Below are 19739 nucleotides of genomic sequence, written 5' to 3'. Positions count from 1 at the left end.
ATTCAGAAAGACCTAAAGAAGCTGGAGGAACGGGCCAACAAGAACTGCAAGAAATTCAACAAGGACAAATGCAAAGTCCTGCACCTGGGATGGCCTAACCCCCTGTGACAGTACAGGCCGGGGAGCAGCTCTGCTGCAATGGACACAAGGGTCCTGGAGGGCTATAGGCTAAACAGTGTAGCCAGGGAGCAGTGAAGGGTAACAGCATCCTGGGCTGTATCGACAGGAGCACAGCCAGATCGCGCAAGGACAGCGATCATTCTCCTTTAATTGGCACATGTTCTGTTGTGTCCAGGATACTGTGCTCAGTTCTGGGACCCTTAGTACCAGTGATCTTGGTAAATCAGAGTGAGTTCAGCAGTGGGCCACTGTGATAGTCGGAGCCCAGAGCAGCTGACCTATGAGGAAAGGCTGAGGGACCCAGGCTGATTCAGCCTACAGAGGAGACAATTTCAGAGGGACCAGAGAAACAGAGCCAGGCTCTTGACTGAAGTGTATGCAGGACGAGATAATAACACAAACTGAAACAAGGGAGGTTTCTAGTGGACAGAAGATTTAAAAAATCACCATGAGGACAATTAAGCAGAACAGGTTGTCCAGAGATATTGTGCAGTCTCCATCCCTGGAGGTTTCAAGACCTGACAGGACAAAGCCCAGAGCAACCTTGTCTGATATCAGAGCTGACCATGCTGTGAGCAGGGGGATGGACGGAGACCTCCTCTGAGGTTCCTTTCAACCTGAACAACTCTGTGATCCCAAGGAAGTGAATCTTCTGTTCGAGAGCCCCCAGGCCTTCAAAAGTTTCCACTAAGAACACCTGGTGAAGCCAGATGACTAAAAGCAACTCTTCTTCTTACTGACAGTGTGAGTTTACAAGTCTCCTATGGCTTACTTCCCACACCAAACAGGAACGAACTGAAAATTCATTGTAACTGGACAGAAATATTCACTTCAGAAACAACTCTAGAAATCTGTCAAACATCAGATGAAATACTAGCAGTCTGGTAATACACAGGAGATGACTTTACTACTAGAAAATTAATTACAGGATCAATTTTGATACCAAATGATATTTAGAAGCCTGTAATTCTTTCCTTAAATAAAAGACCATGAATCATTTTGGAATGAGTTACCACACAAATTCAAATGTCATTCCTGCAAATTAATGGCCATGATTAAGCTGATGTAACTGTGTTGACTTCAAAATCTCTTTAGCAGAGCTTACACCAGCTAACATTTGTCCTACGATTCCAAACCATGCTCTAAAAAGGGGTATATACCAACCCACATATTTATCACCCACTGAAAAATGCAAAAATTCAAAGAACAGACTGTTATACATCTTTACTTGCATTAAATGGCAGATTAAAAACCAACCAAGATAGCTTATAATTTAGTAACTATCACAGCTACTTAGCCTTTGCACATCATAAAATAAACACCTTAATATACACTACAGCAACTTGTCTCTGTCTTATAAGAGATGCTTAACATTTTTTTGGATTTTCTCCCTGAAAAACTGTAGAATCCTTTTCTTCCCATACAACCTCTTATATTGGCAACACTAATTTCCAGATTTGTCATTGTGGTTAGATAACACCCTACAACTCTCTCCTTTTCATGTTCTCTAATTTCAGCACTTCTCCTACTCATCTGCTTGGCTGTGATCCATGAGATCCTAGGATCTCTGGGAGAGATCTGAGATTCTAGTAGCTTCTGTTCAGCCACAGAACAACTAAAGAAAAGCCTTTCTTAAAGTTCACTAGCTACTGTGAGCAAGTTTGTGACAAATTCCAACATTCCTCCTATGTACTGGCTAAGGAGCTTCAATTTCATAATTGTAAACCACCAAAGATGTTTGCTAGTGCTCAGTCAGGTTTCTGAAAAGAAATGGAGAATGAAATTTGGCAAATTCACATTTATTAACTAAGAAAATTGTGAAGAAGATGCACTTATGTACATGCAGGTTACGCTATTTTCCATTGTCCATTAATGCATACACCTTGACAGTGCATGTAAGTAGATATACTCAAAACAGAGACGTGTGGATCTGAGGAAAACCACCCATATAAATATAAAACTGCAAAATATTTTCAGAGTAGTTTAAGATACCACTTGCCTCTTGCTAGTTCAGAATCTTGTCTTTGGGAATCCAGTATTACATATGACCAGAATAAACACATCCAATTAGGACAAAATGCTTTGTGCACAATACTTCACAAAACAAAACCAGAATTAGTTTGTTCTTCTAAGGAGCAATTCCACGGAATCTGTAGCAGTCACATAGTTTTTGATAAAGCAAGGATCTTAAAAACTACTAATTTTCAATGACAGACTCAAAACCAGCATTGAAACTTAATGCAAATGTCAACTTTGGCCTAAGTAGCAATGCAAGGCTAAAGAGACTGCACACCTACAATCAGTTCCTACAGGATGCAGAGCAATTTGGTTCCAATCCAGTGAAGTACTCAAGTTCATGCTTAACTTTAAATGCATGGGCATGAAGATGATGGAAGTACTTATAGGCCTAATGTTAAATATGCCCTAAAGTGCTTTACTGGGTTAAGGCCAGAAAGCTCAGTACCTTACAGGAATGAGTTTAGAGCAGAACATGCAGCAGTAGCATAGCAGGGAATTCAGGATCACAAATACCTCAGACTCAGTCCCTCTTGCACTGTACTATTGAGAAGCACAGTGCCAACACACACTGCCAACACAGTGCAAATACAAGCAGCTGTGTGAGTGCTGACAGGTAACAGGACGTCTTGCCTAAAGGTAATCAGAATAATTACAGAAATCTGAAAAATTACAAGATCAGAAGGAAAACAAACTGCCACTACTCCCTAACATTTACTCTTGACTATAAACTGCATTCCTGCAGTGAAAAAAAGTATTTTCAATTCCTACACAAACTGACAAACTGTGTCCATGATCTGTGTACCTCATCACATCTGAGCTCCAGAATTGAAGTGTACCCAGCAAAGCAGACTAAGATCCACAGAACCCTGCAACACCGCACCCACAATGCAAAAGTCAGGTTGACACTCAGCACAGTCTACCCACCACAAACAGTGTAGGGGTCTTGCACTCCAGGCAATCATAACACTGCGACACATTCATTTGCTCAGTATCAATACTGTCTTTGTAAAAGACTGGACTTCAAAGCACACGTTAAGTACAGTTGCTCGCTGTCATTCCTGCATGTTGTACTACGATGTACTCCCAACAGCTCCGTGCTACGAGGCACTCCCTTCTGGCTAAAGCCACTGCTAGCTACTGCACACACTTCTACAAGCTGCGCACTGACGGACACACTGTGCACCATCTTCCTGCCAGTTCTGAAGCCCCGGTGCTTCTGAATCCAAGAAGAGCATATTCCACATTTGCAGGGACTGCATGATTTGGTGAGAGACAGTAGAAGGATCTGGTCTAAAACAACCCAGAAGCAGCAGCATATGGGCCTGTCATCTCCAAACCTACTCTGCAATAGCCTGGCCTAACCTTCTGTAGTATAAAAAACATATTAAAGCTGAACTACATGCATTTATTTCTATGTTTATATACCATAAGCACATATAATTAGCTTAAAAAGGAAGTCTAATTAGCCATGTAATGTTATAGGTCGTATTACTACACAACACCCAGATGTCCTGCTATCTCACAAAATATTAAAACACCACTTTCCTGTCAGTGGTAAACTGTATTTATTGTGCCAAGATATCATTATTAATAACATCACCATAGTTAGGAACATAATGTTAAGCAAACAATCCTTTAAATAACTTTTAAAGTTGGGATTCTTCAGCATTGTACTCAAATATAATCTACATTTCCAGGAGGGACGAGCCTTTTGGGACATGAAAGTAACTCTGAAGTCACAGGAGTCTGACTTGAGTCAGACCAACCCTTAAACAACTGGGTCATTGATTTTTCATATTCAGGCACTGGGAGGCAACAGGTACAGGGGATTGAGAGGAACACTGGTCAGACAGAAAAACCTGCCTCACCTTACCTGCATTACGCTACTCTGAAATCCATGAGACTCTTCTGGAATTTCTAGCCTAGGGCTTTGGGAAGTGGTTATAAAGGATCTGCTGCCCAGGGAGGTTTCTTTTTCTTTGTTGTTTTGCAGTCTCAGAAAGCACCTTGCAAAGAAACTCCACGAGTGATTAGGAACAAAGAATACGAATTAAAAATCCAACTAGTAAATAGGTGTTCTGAGATGAAAATGAGACTGCAAATTCATTCAGCGAGTTTGCCTTGTGAGAACACAGAAATGCATTGAGCTATAAACTGGCATTGGAAATCCAAGGATCGGCTCCCTCTCTGTTGCGAGAGTTTCACTATTTACTTCAGCACAGTCATTTCACCCACATACGGGGTTCTCATTCATAACTACGTCCTCTAACACTGGCAATAGTCTCGCAACTCATCTGGGAGATGAGCAGACTGAACCACACGTGCCCTCCGGTAGTTTGTATTTGGAAGAATCTCGGCACTGTGCTCTGCTACAGGCTACATTTGGGAAGCCAAGGAGTGACCTTAAATCTACCGCACTTTCTTTCAAAGAGTTTCCAACAAACTCCCACCGTAACACAGCAAGGATTCAGGGGTTAAGCTGCAAAGTCCCTGGACGGTGGGGGAACTGCAAAAGGCCACGGCTTGCTTTATGTTGGCTTGCTTGATCCCCTGTGGTTCTCCCTGATACTTTTCAGTACTGTTTGCCACTGCTCTGAAAAGACTTCTGAGTGTGACTTCAAAGCATGGAATGGCCTTGCAAAAGCACCTTCTTTGCCTGAACTACATTTTTTAGCTTCTTGAATTCAGTTTTTAGTCCATTCCTTTACTAACTACTGAGGCAACAGCAAAGCTGGTAGCCTTGCCCATCCCACCCTGCACGTACCCAGCTCACCCTCAAAAGGAGGAAGGAGCTTAAGAGTGCTAGAGAAGTAGGTGACCAGGGGATCTCCATGGGATACCGCTGCCTGTGAAAATGTAACCAGTGCAACAACAAAGATGTATCACCTATCGCTTTCTGCTCAGCATACAGGCTGGGGGGGTGGCTGCGAGCCCTCTTGAGCAAGGCCAGTCCTGGGAGGTTTGGGAAACACCTACCACCGAACAAGCAACACAAGCAACCGTAAATAACTAGTGAGCAACAGGGATAACAATGCACACAGCCCAGTGCACAGAAGTCAATCTGATGGGCTTTTTTTCCATTTCCAATGTAGCTGCAATGACATGAGATGTGAATGCACAGAATAAGGTAGGAGATGCTTTATCTAGGCTGTAAAGAAAATACAATGAAGTATGACTAATCCCTGGCAGAAAAGGGCACACAGAGTGAGGACCCCGAGACTCAGGCCTGACCCAGGATGCCCTCAGGTGTTCCCTCAAACATGTCTTCCCTGAGATGTAGGTGGGAAGGACACTCCAGGATCTGATAAGGGATCAGCTTTTCAGAAACAGAAAGTACTCTGTCACCAGGGCTGATGGAGCCAGGGCTGACACACAAAGCCTGGTGCAGCTCTGAAGTTCCCAGCGAACTTCATGTGCCTTCAGGTCAGGGACACCCCGTGAGTCATGCACAGCGACACCAGCCACAACAACAACAGTGTCAACAACGGTGTGTAGGATGAAAGCTTAGCAAAATGATGCCTGGACTTACACAGCTCTCCCCGTTCATGACGAAGTGTGTGGATGCACAGGCTTGCTCCTTCATCTCCTCCATCCCAAAGATGCAGACAGCAGTGGCGTTCCAGGCCTTGGTGCCACGGCTGTGGCGGAAAACACCCACCCACCAGCCTTGCTCACCCTGACGGACAAGGCTGGAGGAAACAATGAGGCTCCTGCACCCACAGTCCAAATACACATGCCCTTGCAAAGCGAAGCCACCGTCTGAGGGGCGCAGCTGGTGCAGGACAGCCATGCTCGGTGGCTCCGAGTCCTCACCCAACCTGGCCTTCAACCTGTAGTAGGGAAAGAAGAGGTGATCCCCCCACCGGAGCGCATCAACAAAGTGCAAAGGCTCCTCCTTGCGCTTGATGATGCCCAGCTCCTCCTTGGACTCCAGGTTGTCCATGCTGCGGACCGTGATGACGGTCGCCTCGTCCGACTGGGAAGGCTCGCAGCCCAGATGGTTCCCATAGGGGCCGGCCGAGTAGGTGGCCGCCACGGCCAGGTACCAGGCGCCAGCCAGCTGGAAGACGACGCCAGCGGTGGAGCCGTCGGGCAGGCAGCTGACCACCTCGCTGCGGTTCAGGCGCTGCCGGTAGGCCGGCTGCTCCCACACCTGGCAGGTGCCGTCCTTCTGGGTCCAGCCGGCCAGCAGGACGCCCTCCCCGCCGGCCTCCTCGTAGGGCAGCAGCAGGTTGCTGCGCACGCCGGGGGGCTCCCCGCAGCCCTGCCCCGCCGCCGCCGGCACCACGCGGCGGCGGGGCCGCAGCTCGGGCCGCAGCTCGTAGAGGCAGCTGCCGCCCGCCACCAGCACGCCGCCGCCGCTCACCTCGATGTTGTCGATGGGGGCCCCCGGCAGCTCGAAGCTCTGGGGGCCGCCGGCGCCCGCCAGCGCCGCCAGCAGGGGCAGCGCCCAGCTGAGGGCGGGCGGCGGCGCCGCCATGGGCGCGGGCTCGGCTCGGCGCCGCGGGGCGCCTCAGGCGGCGGCGGGCGGCGGGCGCTGCTGCGCCATGCTGTGCCGAGGGGCCGGGCGCGCTGCCGCTGCCACCGCCGCGGCTTCTCCCTCCGCCGCGGCCGGGCTGCGCGCGGGCGGGGAGTTCCTCTTTCGGGGCGGGGAGGAGGGGGTGCCAGCACGGGAGAGGTGGGCCGGGCTCCTCCGGCAGGGCTGCCGAGCCACCTCGCCGCCGTGCGCCGCCGCTCCCCCTCCGCCCCCCGGCCCCGCCGGCCCGCCTCGCCGCGGACGGGGGGCGGCGGCGGCGGCGCGGGAGCCCGCCGGCCTGTGGGGGGCCGGGGGCGGCTCCTTCCCCGCGGCGTGGCGGGACGCGGAGGGGGCGCGACCCGCTTCGCCTCAGGCGGCCCGCCTCGACCGGCCGCCAGCCGGGGCAGCCGCCCCCCCGCGCCGCCCAGCACCCGGTCCCTCACGGGGACGCCTGCGGGGCAGGGCGGCCCCGCGCACCCGCTTTGCCTCGCTCCCCGCCCGGCCGAAGCCGCCCTGCGGCCACCGCGCGGGCAGCGGGCGGCGGGGGGCGACGGTCCCTGGCGGGGGCAGGCCCGGACCTGCCCGCCGGCGGGCGCGGGGGCCGGCAGCGCCCGTGGCACACGGCTGATACCCGTTACCGCGCGGCGACCGCCCTGCCGCACGGCGCGCCCCTGGGCCAGGAGGTCGCGGCCACCGCGACCGGCAAGCTTGGGGTGTGGGATCTCCCGTTAGACATGTCACGGCCTTCCCTGAAGCAGCAAGAACAAAGGCTTCGGGCTTTTTCCCCCGCGTTCGGCAGGGTTGGGGAGAAGCCCTGCCCTCTCCTTGCGGGACGGGCACCCGCACAGCCCGCGCTCAGGGATGGCCACGCTGCGTGGCCCGACCGATGGCCTCGCTGCCTGCTGGGTCATGGCTGGTACGGGTTCTGTCAGATGGGAGGTGTGGGCTGCGTGCTCAGCTCATTATTGTTTTGCTGCATTTTAAATGAAAAATGGGTTTGTGAAAGGTAGCAAAGATGCATTTTAGTGTTCTCTCTTGGGTGTCTCTGGAAACTCCGGGTGAGGATGGGCATAGGGCCCATTGCCACTCTTACTGAGAACAGCATGTAATGTTCAAAACAGAGAGGCCTTCTGACCCTCTGTTTACACTGCTTTTATGTTAAGGTAGCTTTACAGCAGGAATAAGTGGAACCGTAAAAACTAGAACAAAAGCAACCTCTGTATAAAGGAGTCAAGCACAATATTTTCAAGTAGGAAGTGCCATGTAGTTAGCAAATTCTTTTTTTCTCCGTTACTGTGCTCAGCAGTGGTTATTGTGCAAGGATTGATGCTGCTCTCATCAGCAAGAATACTTTACTGTCTTGCTGCAATCGGTGCCTAGGACAGATTATTGTGAAATTCAGAGCCCTCCACAACTCATCTGCTTATCTCTTCTGCGGTGACTCCAAAATGCATTCAAAAACTGCAGAATGTAGCAGAGGATGTGGAACAGAATCATTCCGCAGTTTGTCCTCTCACTAGATGCAGAGAGGTGGTCTGTGAACTACCAAACACTGCCTGCAGCTTCTCGTGCGGGACTGGACTGCTAGTCAACATGTAAGCAAAGTAAACCCTCATGCCAGTATCACCAAAATAGATTTTGTACAAAGTGCAATTTATATGGCATTGCAAAGGAGGCTGAACATGTCGTGCTGGAATGCGTTATACAGTACCTTGCCTTCACGTTGCTTTTCAGTACAAATATAAAGCTCTCGGTGATCTACATCTTGCTCGCGACTTACGAGGCTAACCAGAAAGCACACCAACCTCCTATCAGCGAGACATCTTTGCTCCTGGCCACAGAGCATGCCCCGCAATAGGTCTTCTGTGGACATCTCTCTGTTTGCAAAATCACCAAATTTTGCATTTTTTGCCTCTCAGGACTGACCAAACAGCTGGTTTCTCAGGCTTTATGTTTAAAATAAGCCACATGTACTTTGCCGAATGACTGATTTGGTTAAATGGGTGAGACCAGGGTTGTTCTAATCTTAGAGAACAGCAATGTCTCCTAAGGCTACAGACTAATTTGACTGCCAAAACAGCAGTGTTCTGCTCCAAATTTTGCTTATTCTAGGACCTGGGGATGCTATACTGCATATAGCTGCTGTGTGGGGAAGCAGGTACTACCACAATGGAATGGGATAAGGATAATGTAGGGTAGGGTGGGATGGGATGGGATGGGAGGCTGCACCCCACTTGTCCCAGGGACAGCCATCAGAGCCCAGTTCTGTAGATTTTTCCCTGCCTGCGTCACTTCCCTGTTTCTGTTCTTTCCTCCCTCTTCCCAGGGAAGCAGTGGCTCAGACCAGAGCCTCATCTTGCAGTGTTTAATTTTGCATATGCTTCTGAGAGCCACTGAAGCAGCTTTGCACTAACAATTAGTGCATGAAGTCTTGCTCATGAGTGGCCCTGTTCTTGAAGTGGCAAAGCATTTTCAATTCCTTTCAAAGTCACTGAAGTAAATAGGAGTTCCCATCTTCAACCTGTTCTTCTAGAGATACCCATCAGGATATTGGAAAAGTTGAGCTTCTACTGTTGTTATGGAAATAGAAAGGGAGGCTACAGGGTTTTTTTTTAATGCTGTGGAGTATAGTGTTTGTTATTAATACAGCAGACCAGAAAACAGTGCAGTCAGTTAATGCTTGAACTGATTCTGATATGGACTGATTGATGTTCGTGTTGGAACCAGATAATCTTCAAAGGTGCCTTCCAACCCAAACCATTCTACGATACTTTTATAAAAACTAAGCAGGCAACAGCAAATTGTCTTGCTGTATTTTCTTTGCTGTCAGTTCCATAGTTGGTGTTTTCATCCTATTGCTGCACTATTTTTCAGGCACTGGAGGAAGCGCAGACAAGGGAGTCTGCCTATTAACGTTAGACTTTACAAAGTGTTGCAGCCTAACCCTTTCACTCCAAGCAAAATTTATAAAAAAGCCAGAGAACCAAATTGAGCTTCCTTCGCTATCCTAAGCAAGCTTTACATGTTTCAGCAGGGTGTATGAGATCTGAAGTTAGAATGTGAATCACACCAGGACTTGGTTCTACAAATGCAGTTTAAAGAGCTCTCATTTAGATTTTCATCAGTGTTAGGCAGAACACATCCTGAATTAACTTACATTTGCTTTCCCACTACATCTGCCTGCTTCCCTCCTCCTTATTTCTCATCTGCATGCTTAATTTCTCTGAATTTATGACTCCACAGAGAATCTGACAAAATATTACTCAGTAAATGAGATTTATTTTTCATGTTTAATTTATTTAGCTTAACTTTGATATTTTCCCTGTTTTGAAGCTCCAAGCCTAATTAAAGTTTGATTTGATTTGTTTATTTAATGCATGTGGTTACCTTAGTTTGGTTCTGAAATGTTTTTTTCTCAAAAGGTAAATAACCTTCCATTTACAAAGTCATAATTGGTAGCATTAATGTTAACATGCATTTCATCCTCAATGTAATACTTGAAATAACTGCTTTTCTCATTATATAGTTAAGTCAGTTTTGTACTGTAACTAAATGTTGACAAAATAAAATGGAAACGCTGAGCAGTTTTTCAAAAGACTTTGCTGAGAAGGATTCCCTTCCCAGCCAGAGTTAAGCGCATTTGAATTCTGAAACTGAATTTGCAGATTTGTGTTTTAGTTCTGCTTTTCAGTTTTGTTTCTATGCATCATTTAGTTGAAAAGTTACTGACCCTTCTGCTTTTTTTATTTATTTTTTTTTTGGTGGTGGTGGTCTTCACAATGAGGAAATGGCACATTCAAGAACCGGCACCTTTGGGACCCTTGAGAGGAAATTCCAGTTGCTATTGCAAAAACCGAGCAATTAACTGTGAAAGGTCTGCAAATAATGCAATCAAAGGTAGAGGACATTGACGTAAATTAATGAATCTACTAGTCACATATTTGCCTATGTTAAAATATTCACAGGTACTAATACTTTCTGTATTGTGGGAATGAGTGGGAAAGAAGGAAAGAAGAGAGGGAGGGAGGAAGAAACAAAGAATGGAAGGTTATAATCCTATTTCCATTATAAATGTTATAAAAATTTGCATAAAAAATCAGGAAACCATGATTATATAAGTAAAACACTTTTTTTCAATCACATTATGTTCTCTTTCTTTTCAAATGTGGTATTTTTGAGATACAGTAGCAATGTTACAGAAAAGGAAATGAGGAATATACACAAAGGAAAAATACAGTTTGCTCTTCTCTACATTGAAAAATGTTCATTATCTAAATTAAAGCTGAGAAGGTTGGGTATCAGAAACACAAGCAGGAAACCTGGGCTCTAGAAGCCACAACATTACTATATAACTTTGGACAAGACAAATCCCTCGCTGAACCCCATTTATGAAAGAAGTAAAATTATTTACCTTTCAAGGACGGTCTGAAGAATCCACACCAGTGAAGGCATTGTATGCATGGGAAATAAAATTACAGGATTACAGGAAGGCACACATGCCATACAGGTAACATCATAACTGAAAATAATAGGAGTTTTTTATCCTCAGCTTATCTTAAGTTCTGGAGCTGATACATATCAACAGCTATGTTTTACCTAGGATGTATTTTCTTTTTTATTGTATTTATTATAAAACATTGTCCCATGGCATTCAGCAAAATAATGTCTCCATGAATTAACTAAGAGGAACAAGAGTTGAACAACATCAATCTCCTTTTTTTTTCTGTCACAACTGGTAGGGCTCATAGGTAGTGCTCTCTGGCTTGTACTGTGCTGGAGCAGAATGATGCGACTGGATGGTAGTGGCCAAAGTGTGACAATATACCTGAAACTTGTATTTGCTGGTGTATGCAGAGAAGGACTCCTGGACAGAAAGCTTTGCCTATACTCACTTGGGGATGAGTTTAGTGTATCAGTGCATCTTGCCAGCATCCAAGGCAATGCAGAATAAGGAAGTCACAAAGGTGTCTCAAAATGATGGTAGGTTCCTCCATCCTCTGTAGGTGTGCATGTTGTTTCATCTTTCTGGTGCTGCCTGTCTGTGAAGGGAGCTGTGAAGGAACTCCAGCTGGAGTAAATGATGCCAGGACTTAAGTAAAAAAAAGAAAAAAGCTTTGTGGGTGTGACAAGAGTGCAGAGACACTGTGAGGATAATGCTGAGGATTGAGGGAAGGAGGTTGAACCACGGAGGATGAGAAAGGATGTGAGGCAGATGAGAGGAAGGGAACAATATCTTTTTAGATAAGAGGAAGAAGAGTGTAGATAAATCTGGAGACAAGGCTGATAACAGCCAGTGAGGGCTATGCTGTTATAACTCCTTGGGGATCTGCATGGGGTGGTGTCAGCTGTAGCCACCAGTGATGCCTCTGTAGGCTCCATGGAAAATGTTGCTTTGCTGGAGTCCTACCAATGCATCTGAGCCACTTGCTCAGGGAAGTGCTCCCTTCTGATGAAATGCTCGAGCTGTGCACAATACCTGGGCATCTCTGAGCCAGCAGAGTGCTCTGGATGCTGGTTAATGCTTCCCTTCATGGGACCAGCATGTTCTAACCAAAAGACTCAGCCTCCAACTAACAAGGGCTGGAAACTTGGGGCTGGGTTCTGACTATCAGAACATGGTCCTTGAAAAAAATTTTAACAGGAGCAGTGAGTACAGAGTGGCAGTGTTTTTAGAATGGAACTTCATGACTTTATGGTGGGCGTATATGACATGGAAACCTGCAGGAATTAATGACCCAGAAGGCTCCTTCCAGTGGTTCATTCTTATGTCAAACTGGCCAGGAAGGGTGATGCCTGCTGTTACTCAAAAGTTTTTTGAAGTGATCCAAGCTCTTGACCTGACTGTGTTTTCAGTCAGTGATAATAATCACACAGTGGAAGAGCCTAAGATCTAGAGTGGGGTGTGAAGCAAGAGCGATTTTGATCAGATGAGAAAAGGGTAACTGCTGTATGATGTGGCCCTTCCTGTATGAGCCAAAATACAAAACAGAAACTTCCGCATCAAGTCAGTTCCTCAGAATTAGCATTAGACAAACACACCCTGAGTAAAACAAGGACAAATTTAATCTGCCACATGTAACTGTGCCAGTAGAAAGGGAAAACTATCAAGAACCTGTCCTAAACTCCTATTCATTTTTCTCCTTGGCACCTTTACACCTGAAGAGGAGATACTCATCCAAAGACTTACTAAACCATTTCAAACAAAATTTGTTGGGCTGCCATGCTTGCTATTTAAGCTGTCTAAACCAGCCCATCTGATTTGAATGAGACAGATGTAGGAGAGCTTGTGCAGATTTTTCTGCTGGTAGATCTAAAGGGATGATAAATTCAGCTGGGGGGGTTGTGGTGATAAACAGTGGCGTATAGGCCAAGAAGTGGTAAAGGAAACAGCGGCTGACCACCCAGGAGTCTGAGTATGTCTGTTTTAATGTCTTGTTGATGTGAACCGAGGCTGTGAGATGCGTACATCCCTTTCACAGATGCCTTGAGTGTTTCTTAATTGAACTTTTTGTTAAAGACTCATCATCTGTCATTAAGAACATCTAGCACAAAAACACCATAGTACCATCTTGCATCAGCACCACCATTTGCAGAGTCACCATCTGCCTAAATCCTTAATATTTTCCTATCTCTGGCAGCCTTGTCTTACTCAGTTTTGTCCTCACCCTATTCATTTCTAACAAACATTAAATTTAATGGATATACAAATAATTTTTAATGGATATGTTTAGCAAGAGCTTTTTAAAAATAGAGCTTTTGCACCTGAATTCAATAAATTTTCATCTAATAGGATTTGAAATGCCTGTGTCATTCCCCTAATAAGAACCTTCAAGTCATAGAAAAGTTAAAATGCATGCTAAAATTTGTTCATTGAATTTATTTCAAATTAAACTTGGAATACTCACTCAGAATTGAAAAAAAGCAACTTCTCAAAGTGGGGGAATAAGATACTGTAATCTTCCTCAGGGACAAGCAAAATGAACGACTGCTTTAAAGGACAGTCATCTCAACTTTAATTACAGAACAAGATGCAAGAGCCATCATAACATTATTACATGTTTATATGCTCCAGGATTAGAATAGGTTCTGAATGGATCAAGAACTATTTATTTCCACCATTTTTTCTCCAATTTCCTAAAATGATACCAATTTGGTGCAATCCCACTGCAGCTGTTAATTATAACTCCTTTTTGTTGTGATTATTCTGGTCACAGCCAGAGTTTCATAATCTGACACAAAGACATCACTTGGAAATTGAGTAGGATTACAGATATATTCCACTGTAGCAGATAGATAGGAATATTTGTTAACTTTAAGAGAAGGGTACTAATGGCTATTATCCACAAAGGAACAAGCCTAAATTATATATAGCTTCCAAAGCATTATAATACCCTGCCACTAATCCTGACAATCACTTAATGAAATATTACTTTTGCTTGCCATTAGACACACTTGCATCAGTTGGACCTAAACTTAAACAATATTCCAAGTCTGCCACAGCACTCCCCAAACTATCAAACTGCAACAAGGTCTTTTACCATCTCATACCAACACAGTCTTCATACAGTCCCTCTGCTGCCTTCTCCCCACCTCACCCAAAGCATGTGTTCTCTCTTTTTCTGCTTCTTTCTTCCTCAGCTGCTCCCTCTTCATTGGCTCTCAACCTCTTACCAGAACCAGCCACAGCTGCACCTTATCCACATCGGCCAGCCCACCTCCTCTGAAGCCAGCCCACCTCCTCTGAAGCCAGCCCACCTCCTCTGAAGCCAGCCCACCTCCTCTGAAGCCAGCCCACAGCTGTATATTATCAATGCTAATTAACCCAGCTTCATTCCACTACACAAGTCCACCCTGCCACATTGTAACACTGATGTTGCATCCTTTACTTTCCAGGATATGGACTCAAAAATGATGGTAAACCAAACCTGCTTTGCCAGGGCAGCTTGGGAAAAGGATCCTCCACAATCTCTCATGTGGCAGAAATTCCAGTTTCTTCCATGTGGCTTTCCTCTTTCAGCCTGCAAGTCCTACCATCCTGGATTCCTACCATCTAGAGCCCAGATGCTAACTGTGGGAGAGATCCCATCTGAAACACCGACCCTTGTTACCAAGTGTACAGGTCTCCACATACCCAGTTCAACAAATTAAAATACTTACCTATGTTAGAGAAAGTTCAAGCATGTCTGCAAAAAGACACCTTGGATTTTTCTGTTGTAAGTAAAGATGTAAACAACACACTGGTGCTAGATAGGTTAATACAGAGAGATGCATGAAACTAAAATTGATTTTTGGAATAGAAAACAAAATGTTTTTCCAAATGCATGTTCATTTAAGGGACCATGTAACTAAGCACCTATTTATGTATGTATTTACTTCTCCTTGCACACTGACCTGTATGTTTTGAAATACTGTTGGTGAGAGAAAGAAAAATCACTGTATTGTTTCTCAAAGACCTATGCAATTATGCTGTGAAATGAATGGCATATCAGGAGAAAAAAAACAACTTTGCAATTAGCTGTGCATAGGAAGGCAGTGAAAGATACTAACTCCACTCAGGAGGTAACCTGAAAACTGTTCTGGTGTCCAGACCAGTCTTCATCTCTCACTGCTGGTGCTTGACCTTTCCTCCCTGACTCCATGGCTGGTTTCCATGAGCAAGTCTTCAAAGAAAGGTAAAAGCTGACCCAAGATTAACTCCTTATTCATCATTCTGGTAATTGGTTTTCGTTCATCTCAGTCTCACTTCCCCCTTTTTGTTTCTGCTGAAGAGACTTTTGCATGGAAACAGGACATTAGTCTCAGACAAGCTGGCCCAATGCTGCAGGGTATTCAATGCCTGCAGGCTGTGATCTGCAGGCTGATATTTTTTTTCTTCTGTAGTCATCTAAGAGGAATCAAAAAGACAAGACAGAGTGAAAGACAAGCTTGGCACAGAGAAAACCCCAATTTCTATAGAGAGCATTTTTCAAAGTTGTCTGGGTACAAACAATCTTTTAATAAGCATTTAAAAAAAAAAAAACATTATCAACACAAAAGCAGTACTTTGTTTTTTCATTGGTTTTAATGAAAGTCTGAATAATTAAGTTAGCCAAATTAATTAAGCTAATGAAATTAACGAAGGCAACTTTCAGGTTTGTGTCCAGAGGCTACGAAGATAGCTTTTGCCAAATAATTTCCTCAGTGTTCCCACTCTGAGATAATAGAAAGATACAAGATATACACTACCTTTGCCACCACAGAGCAGTGGAATGAAGTATTTTAATTACAGCAATAATTGTTTTTAATTAGTGACATGCGCTAAATGCAAGTACTTGCTTTTCCTTGAGTGCTGTTGCATAGTGGTGTCTCTGAAGGGAACAAGGACAAACCTCTTAGTTTATTTATGAGTTTGCTTGAAATTGTTTCTTTTTTTCCTAGTAGTTCCCTTCACTATGCTCATTCTGAGAAGGGTCTGATTGAATTGTCATTATATCTGATGATTCACCAACAAATTTGCCCAGAACTTGTTAGCTGATGGTTCCATCCCCAGTACATCAATCTGGAATACCATTTGGAAAGCCTGTCTCCAGTCTTCATTGTTGCCATGTTTGCAGTGAAGACTAACAGACAGATTGCTCTGGCTATCTTCCTTTCTTCTTTTCCACCTGCCTTTCTCACTCTCTCTCTCTCCCTTCCTTCCTTCTTTCCTTCCTTCCTTCCTTCTTTTTTCCTTCCTTCCTTCCTTTCTTTCATTCTCTCTTTCTCTTTCTCTCTCTTTCTGTCTCTTTCTCTCTCTCTTTCTTTCTTTCTTACTTTCTCTTTCTTTCTCTCTTTCTCTCTTTCTTTCTCTTTCTTTCACTTTTTCTCTCTTTCTTTCTTTCTCTTTCTTTCTCTTGTTCTCTCTCTCTTTCTTTCTCTCTCTCTCTTTCTCTCTTTCTTTCTCTCTCTCTCTTTCTCTCTTTCTCTCTTTCTCTCTTTCTCTCTTTCTCTCTTTCTCTCTTTCTCTCTTTCTTTCTCTTTCTTTCTCTCTTTCTTTCTCTCTCTCTTTCTTTCTTTCTCTCTTTCTCTCTTTCTCTCTTTCTCTCTCTCTTTCTTTCCCACACTCCTGCTTGGTCTTTATTTTGATTTCAATTTCTGCTCTTACTTTTCCCTTTTTAATCACTCCCTATTTCAGGCATGTTTGTCTTCATGTTTATAAAAATGCTTAGCGCTCCTTGCAAATTCCCTCTCTCGTGGGAGTTGTTTACACCGCAGTATATGACCATGTTCCCATAGATTCTCCCTCTGTTCCTCTCCTTTCAGTCTGGGGCATTGTTCAGTGCCAGATCTGGGCTACAAACCTGTGCTGTATGTCCTGTGTGCCTTCTTTCTCAAGTTAAATCCACATTGTAAATGTGAAACAGAGGATTCTGGATTGTCAGAGGAAAACAAGGATGGTGGATTCTGCAACTAAATGTAGGTTGCTGGAGTACGAAACCTTGATGTGTATGACATCGGTCAGCTTCGCCATTGCAAATGCTATTGAGCTTATTTATTAACTGCAGAAATATCTTGCTTCTTTTCTCTCTTGTTACAAATACCTGTGGCTTTTCTCATCATCAACAAATGCATCCAGGATCCCTTGTGTTCCCCATATCCTCTAACTTCAGTAATTCACCTAATAACCTGCTGTAAGATGCCTATCCAAATAACCAAATAACTAGCTATTGTAATGGCACTGCTTATATGAAATGACGTGTTTACTGTGCCATCTGAAACTGAAATAGAGCTTAAATTACTGAAGCATACCATGCTTTAAAACCTTCCGTAACTTAATGTACATGAAAGGACACCAGATGCAGTTGTTTTATTTTAATGAACAGTATATTGCTTTTAATATTCTAGTTGAAGTGTAACAGAGGCAGGTCCTCAACTGATACAAAATGTCACAAGTCTGCTGTGGTCAATGAAGCAGTAGCAGTTTATCCCAAAGGAGGATCTGAAGCAGAGGAGAAAAAAAAAAGCCAGAATTTGTTTATCTGCAAAATCAGTGCCTGAAAGATGATGGGGTTCTCTGTATCTTCATATTCTCTATATTCTTATAATTTTATCTCATAATCTCTATATGCATTAATTCACCAAATAATCTATTTTGAGACCTCCCATTCAAATAATCCTCCAGATAACGTGACTCTAAGCCAGAAATACACATTGAAAAAATGCCACTCTGTGATAGTATAAAGTATGTGATAAAAAAAAAAAAAGAATGAATAGACATATATGCAGTTAGACCTGAATTCAAAAAGACTAGATGATCTCCAGAGGTCCCTTTCAACCCTGACCATTCTGTGATTCTGTGAATTAGACCTGTTACGGAAGTATGTGGAGGCCAGGCAGTGGCTCAAAGAGCAAAACAAAAAGTTTGCTTTTTCCACAGGAAAGAGCTGCAAGAAATACAGTCTTTGCAGGACTGCTCTGGATTAATGTCGTTTGCCAGCCCAGATGTCTCTTCCTTTAGAAGAGTACCAGTAAATAAAGTCTCTCCTTTTTTCAAGATACTTAAGAGTCTTTTAATCCAGACTGAGGAAAATACTTCCCCAAACTGACCCACAGGTGATGCAGCTCAGCAAAAAGTTAACATTTATCATCTGTGTTCAAAAGTCTCCTAGGGTCATTGTTTGCAATGAGTGTTGGCAACCACCAGGCTGGAAGGGGCTTCAAACAGTTTGGAGGACAGGATTGTAATTCAAAATGATCTTTACAAATTGGAGAAGTAGCCTGGGGGGAAAATAGAATGAAATTCAATAAAGGAAAAGAAAAACCCACATAATTTGTTTGGCTGTAAAACCATGGCTAGAAAGATGAAACGGAGAACTTGTGTAAGTTCCTTGAAAGTATAAGGTTCCACGTGTAACTGAAACAACCTGTGTCACAGGGCACAAGATTTTGAGGAACAAGGTAACCCACAGTTTTACAGACAAAAATCCATGGGGTATCCTATCCAGTCTAGAGCCTGGAACATCAGTTAACAGCATCATGCTTTTGTGCAAAATCACTTGCAGATTAACCTTCCCTGTGAGCAGAAATACTGCCTTCAAGAGCATAAAGCAATCCTTCTGCTCTGCTCAGATGCCTCTGGTTTTGGGCATCACCCTTCAAGGAGGAGGAGAACCAGTGGAAAGCAGCAAAAACCAGAATGGGCCTTTGAAGACAAGACTGGACTAGTTAGAATTGTTTTGAATTTGTTTTTCTCAAGGGGAAAAAAGAAAAGGGTAAACTGAGAAGGGCTGTGATGATCTTCAGATATGCAACAGGAAAGGAAACTGTTCCCCTTTGTCTATGGTTGATTGCATGACAGGAAAACTGCAGTGAGAAAGGTTCAGATTTGACATCAGGAAATGTCAGGAAAGTGAAGTCTCAAAGGATTGATCACTGGGCAGTATTTAAGAACATAAACCTTGGTCTAGAATGACAGGCAGAGTTGGTCTTGCCTAGGTGGTTCCACAGCACCCCACCAAATTTGCAATCCATGTTCTGACTCTTATCTTGCTGAAAATAACTGGGCCTGAGCAGACATGAATAATGAATAACTGGAAGAGGAAGATGCACGTGTGTGTATGCGGATGACACCATTTTTGGGGAAGATGTGTTACGCATTCATGTATCCTCATCCTGAACTCAGACCAGTAGCATTCTGTATGATGATAGGATGGCATTTGCTTCTGTGTCGTTGTTTAACCCTGGCCGGGCAGCCAAGTCCCCCACAGCCACTCTCTTACTCCCCCTCACCCAGAGGGATGGGGAGGTGAATCAGAAAAGAATGTAAAACTCAGGGGCTGATACAAGAACAATTTAATAGGTAAAGCAAAAGCTGTGCACGCAAGCAAAGGAAAACAAGGAATTCATGCACCGCTTCCCATGGGCAGGCAGGGGTTCAGCCATCCCCAGGGAAGCAGGGCTGCAGCACATGTAACGGTTACTTGGGAAGACAAACGCTGTAATGTCAGGCGTTCCCTCCTTCCTTCTTCTTCCCCCAGCTTATACACTCAGCATGAGGCCATATGGTATGGAATACCTCTTTGGCCAGTTCAGGTCAGCTGCCCTGGCTATGCCCCTCCCAGTTCCC

General features: G+C 44.5%; 1 protein-coding gene across 1 annotated transcript in view; it reads right to left on the bottom strand.

The window, feature by feature from the left end:
• Window positions 1-7171, bottom strand: part of PLXNC1 (plexin C1) — a 72792-nt gene extending 65621 nt beyond the window's left edge. Inside the window, exon 1 of the mRNA XM_080392597.1 lies at window positions 5669-7171. Within this exon, the coding sequence (XP_080248723.1) occupies window positions 5669-6619 (951 nt within the window). The 5' untranslated portion in view covers window positions 6620-7171. The remainder of the gene's footprint in view (window positions 1-5668) is intronic.
• Between the last annotated feature and the right edge of the window lie 12568 nt (window positions 7172-19739).

This window comes from Falco punctatus, assembly GCF_963210335.1.
Source record: "Falco punctatus genome assembly, chromosome: 6".
In the NCBI taxonomy this organism is placed as follows: domain Eukaryota; kingdom Metazoa; phylum Chordata; class Aves; order Falconiformes; family Falconidae; genus Falco; species Falco punctatus.
Note: the sequence above shows the minus strand (reverse complement) of the source record. Positions and strands in the feature narration are given on the sequence as shown.